The sequence below is a fragment of the Juglans regia genome, chromosome 6 (genome assembly GCF_001411555.2).
Source record: "Juglans regia cultivar Chandler chromosome 6, Walnut 2.0, whole genome shotgun sequence".
NCBI classification, from domain to species: Eukaryota; Viridiplantae; Streptophyta; class Magnoliopsida; order Fagales; family Juglandaceae; genus Juglans; species Juglans regia.
Window position 1 is genome coordinate 36,418,133 of NC_049906.1, and position 4,573 is coordinate 36,422,705.

Consider the following 4,573-nt stretch of genomic DNA (forward strand, 5'->3'; position numbering starts at 1 on the left):
TAGACAGCCTGAAGACACTCATTGCAAAGGTAGGGACTGCCTGAACAACTGCTTTAAGGAGTGAATAATTCTTCCTGCAGTCCACAAATGTGGATTGCTTTGCAGACCTAAATGAAACTTGGGCCCCAAACGGGCCAAACCAACTGCCCCCACTGTCATACTCTATGTGTACTTATCCTCCATTTAAAATGATTCCACGTAATCATCTCACCTCTGTTCAATAAGCCTGAACCAATCTCGCCTCTGGTTTTGTTTGTTTCAGAACTCCCTAATCCCCATCACAGCTCTGTTTTCCACTCTCTCTTCTACTCCGTCGCCATGACAAAGCAATGTCCGTTCTCTCTTTAGTCATCGCAATTTGATTCTTCTGCTCTGTAAATTCTATTTATATTGCTTCGCTCTTTCGTCAGAGCTCTCTGATTTTGTACAATACTTCCGTTGGATATCGATATTTTAATATTGGAGATTCGTTTGGTTTGGTGAGATTTTATTATTTTTTTAATGAGGTCACCGATTGTGTTCTGGACCTGTAATTGCCTCACGATTGATCGTATAAACTTTAATTGAATCTTGGAATTCGCTCTTAGCCGGACTTCCAAGTATTGCTATTTGATCGTTTCCTTAATGGTACTTAGAATTGTTCTTCGCCTTGCTGCTACTATTCTCTTAATCATTATTAGCTAGCTTACGGTTGTTTCCTTGGAGCAGTTAATGCTGATGGTTTTTTCGTTGTGTATTCTAATGAAGATTCAACTTTGATATCTTGCAGATGATCTTGAACAAAATGCAAACACTTCTTTTTTTCCTCCTTGTGGTATGAATGATAACTTTTTCCCTGGTTGTGCTACATACTTATATTAGCTTGTGATTTCATTTTTTTTCCTATCACATGAATTAGTTAGTAAAATGATTTTCGCAAGTAAAAACATATGTGAAAAATTAATATTGTACAAAAATCTATTTTATTTCAAATGGAGAGAAATTTGGTAGATATTACCTCATTGTGCTTCCAGTATAACATGAAACTTTACTTGCTATGGTGGGGCTTTTGAAACCAGGTTGTTTTCCACTTCAAAGACATGCAAAGTGCCGCTTTGTGGGAATTGACATATTTAATGGGAAGAAGCTTGAGGATATCGTTCCTTCATCCCACAACTGTGATGTAAGCTATTTCTAATTTTTTTCACCATGTGAGTGTGCTTTTGTTCCGGGTGTACATTGCTTGTTTATCAATTTCATTAATTCTTTCTTTTTGCAGGTTCCTCATGTTTCTCGTGCTGATTATCAGTTGATTGATATCTCTGAAGACGGTTTTGTAAGTTTTATTTAGTAATCTTTACTTTACCAATTTTTGGCAATGCTGTCATGTGATAACAAACAATCAATTGGGAATAGCGATTTTAGTGATGTCAACTAGATTAACACTTGTTGTCGTGTAGGTGAGTCTTTTAATGGATAATGGAGACACCAAGGATGATCTGAGGCTTCCCACTGATGACAATCTGCTCGGCCAGGTATCTATCTCATTGAGAAGGTTTTCGTTAACCTTGCAAATTGATTGTTCATCAAAAGCTTAGGAGTCCAGACCTTGGATAGATTCTCTATTCTTGTGTCTGTATAGACTAATATTTGTCTTTTATTTCCTGTGAATGGATAAAAGATGGGTTTGGTGAAGGAAAGGACCTCGTGCTGAGCATTATGTCTGCAATGGGGGAGGAGCAGATCTGTGCCCTAAAGGACATTGGCCCAAAAAACTAAATATGATGCTGTAGCAGTAGCTATGGCTGATGTCAAAAGAAGCCCTTGCTTTTAGATCTGAGAGGGAAGTTATCTACTGGTGTTACAATAAGTTTCTATTAGATGCAATCTAGTACTGTAAAAAAAGAAAATTCAGCACTCATCTGTGTGCTTAGAATTCTATCAGGCTTGTGAATGGGGGCCAGGAAATAGAAAGGTGGGGCTGCATATCCCTCAGTGAAGGGAACTTAAGTTTACAGCAGGATGGAATTTATACAAATATAGCTATTCTGCCATTTTCTTGTTTCTGTTTTAGCTTTGCCCTTCTTGGGGGCTGTGGTTCGTTTCTTTTTCCTTTTACAGAATTTGAGGATTATGGGTTTCACTCATTGGAAATTCTTAAAAGAAATTCCGGATTTTTCAAGCACCTCAATTCTGAAGGAATTGATTGTCAAAGAGTGTAGAAGTTTAATTGAGTTGCAATATTTATGTGCGCTTCGTCGTGGTTATTATCCAAATCTCGCAAAGAAGATGGGGGGATGATGGACAGTCCATATTGAGTCCAACAAATTATAATGGAGAACAACTACATGAATTGCAGCCTCCAACAAATTCAATCACTGCATTACAAGTGTAGAATCTTCTAAATTGTTCGAATCAAATTTCTTTACCATGTTTACTTTTGTGTTTACTTTGCATAGTTCAGATCTATTGGGGACTGAAATTGTTAGCCTTTCCACGAGCATCAAAGGATTCGTTATATTTCCTCAAGAGATTGTCACAAACTTGAAGAAATATTAGAACTTCCACCAAATATAACAAATGTCAAATGCTGAAGGATGCAAATCATTAGAAAGATTTGCAAAAGTATAACAACTACATAATAGAAGCTTCCTAGTTCCAGGAACATGCAATCGACATAAGGAGTTAATAACTTCACACATAGCATCTCTGCCCCAAGCAATTACATAAATAATAAACTCCCCATAATTATGATTGGGATCCATGATGTTAGAGGCACTTTGGGAATTGGGATGTATTTTTCTTGGCTTCATCTCATGTGAAATCAGCATTATTACTACACATGGCAGCGCTGTTCCCATGGATTGATCATTGATGTGCATAATGCATGTTGTTTTTTATTTCTGAATAAAGTAAACTTCATTACTAAATAAGGTCTTAGTACAATAAGCTAGTAATTTCTACTAATCTATTATGTGATCCGATACATCTGGTGGATCCTTACTGCTATGAAAATTTAATAGACATTGTGGGATTTTGATTTAGGTATGCTTTCTATTACAATATTGGATACTGCCCATTGCACAATGGCATGCGAACATTGATTTTGAGGGCGATTTATTTTAACCCTCCCATCTTTCAAAGTTTTGTAGTATTTATCTTGTGTCTCTTATGATACCTTCTACAAGCCGCTTTTGATTTTCTTGTGGGTCCTTTAGAGGTGATATGGTTCTTTAAGAGTTTTCTTCTACTATGATACTTTTTAGGTGTTTGGATTGAGCTTCATGTACTCCTATGAATGCTGCCATAGCTTCTTCTTGATTCGGCTTGCAGCTCCCTGAGTGCTCAGCTATTATGAAAACAATTTTGCCACTGTGATCTGCATATCGCAACAGAGGCGCCAACTTCTACAGCCCACCAGGCAGCCGCTCCTTCGCAGTTTTGAATTTTGTCTTTGATTTAATGAGTCATGCTTTGTCTTTGATTTAATACATTTGAATTTTGCATCATGATTCGTGCTCTTAGGTGCCCCAAACTTGGATCCTCCAAGCTTAGCCCCAGATATAATTATCAGAAACTTTATCTTTGGTACCTTTTACAGTCAACCCCTGCAAATTAAAACATGATGGTTTCACTTTGCACCTACGAAATGCTACATGAAGGATGCCTGAGAGAAACTAAATTGAAGATACCAATGCAATTTTCTTATACATCGGCTTGGATTCCAGGCATTGCAGCTGCTAACATCGCCCCCTGAAATCCATTAACTAATTTGGAAAGAATTAAAGAACAGAGGTGAAAAGAGAAGTTGTAGATCGATCATGCTTGTGGTTGAGAGTTCAATTTTATCCCAATGATACTGATCATCCTTCGTGGGTACAGTTTTATAAAAGTTTCGGAGCCAATATGGTATACCAGAATAATGAAAGAAGAGCAAATAAAAAGAAAAGAGAAGAATGGATTTAACCGATCTGCAAAAAGTCCTTGACATGAGCTGTTCACGTCTTCCCTGTTGCTACTGTTTACTCTGATTAAGTTTATTTTTTTTCTTTCTTTCTCTAAATATCAAGAAAAAGGGGACCATAAACATATTAAATTCTAATATTACCTAATTTGGTTAAAGCATTATAATTTATTGACTCCTTATTTTAGATCAATTATAGCAATTTAATTATATTTTGGTATTTGGAATTTGGTATTTGCAACTCAAATTTTAAGGTTAGTAAGTAAATTACTTGACCCCACAAACACGGTTTTGAACAAAAACTACTATACTGATAATTAATTCCAGTCTGAACTTAATTTAGACCTTTGATTCTTCTTAATTAATTTATGGATTTCCTCAACAGCCATTTTTCCGACCACTAATTATGATGTGTTAAAAGAGCATTATTGGAAGTCACGTTAAATATATATATATATATATATATATATATATATTAAGTAACCTCGTTGTGTATTTTGTATATTAAATCAGTTAGATTCCTTTTAAAATTTAAAGATTGGCCATTATAAATTTATTTCAATTTAAAATTTTCACTGATTGAATTCTCCTACACAATTTTAGACATTGCAAATCTTATATTGAATGAAG

The 4,573-nt window shown here is 35.6% G+C and overlaps 1 protein-coding gene across 3 annotated transcripts; it reads left to right on the top strand.

Moving 5' to 3' along the window:
* The first annotated feature begins 215 nt into the window (after positions 1–215).
* On the top strand, positions 216–3,488 carry LOC109018794 (eukaryotic translation initiation factor 5A-like). Of its 3 annotated transcripts, none has more exons than XM_019000980.2 (6): positions 216–331; positions 770–814; positions 1,059–1,162; positions 1,259–1,315; positions 1,440–1,514; positions 3,246–3,488. In XM_019000980.2, the coding sequence occupies exons 1-6, from the start codon at positions 319–321 to the stop codon at positions 3,318–3,320; spliced, it is 369 nt and encodes a 122-aa protein (XP_018856525.1). In that variant the 5' UTR covers positions 216–318; the 3' UTR covers positions 3,321–3,488. The 3 variants fall into 3 exon arrangements, with proteins under 3 accessions (XP_018856525.1, XP_035547097.1, XP_018856524.1); XM_035691204.1 differs by lacking the exon at positions 3,246–3,488 and adding an exon at positions 1,661–2,915; XM_019000979.2 differs by lacking the exon at positions 3,246–3,488 and adding an exon at positions 1,654–2,352 and having other exon boundaries at positions 228–331.
* The last annotated feature ends 1,085 nt before the right edge of the window (positions 3,489–4,573 follow it).

What these genes read in the sequence shown, in the direction of transcription:
- LOC109018794 (XM_019000979.2), top strand. An exon ending in CTTCATCCCACAACTGTGAT is followed by an intron (nt 1,163 to 1,258) that starts GTAAGCTATTTC and finishes TTCTTTTTGCAG; the next exon opens with GTTCCTCATGTTTCTCGTGC. An exon ending in ATATCTCTGAAGACGGTTTT is followed by an intron (nt 1,316 to 1,439) that starts GTAAGTTTTATT and finishes GTTGTCGTGTAG; the next exon opens with GTGAGTCTTTTAATGGATAA.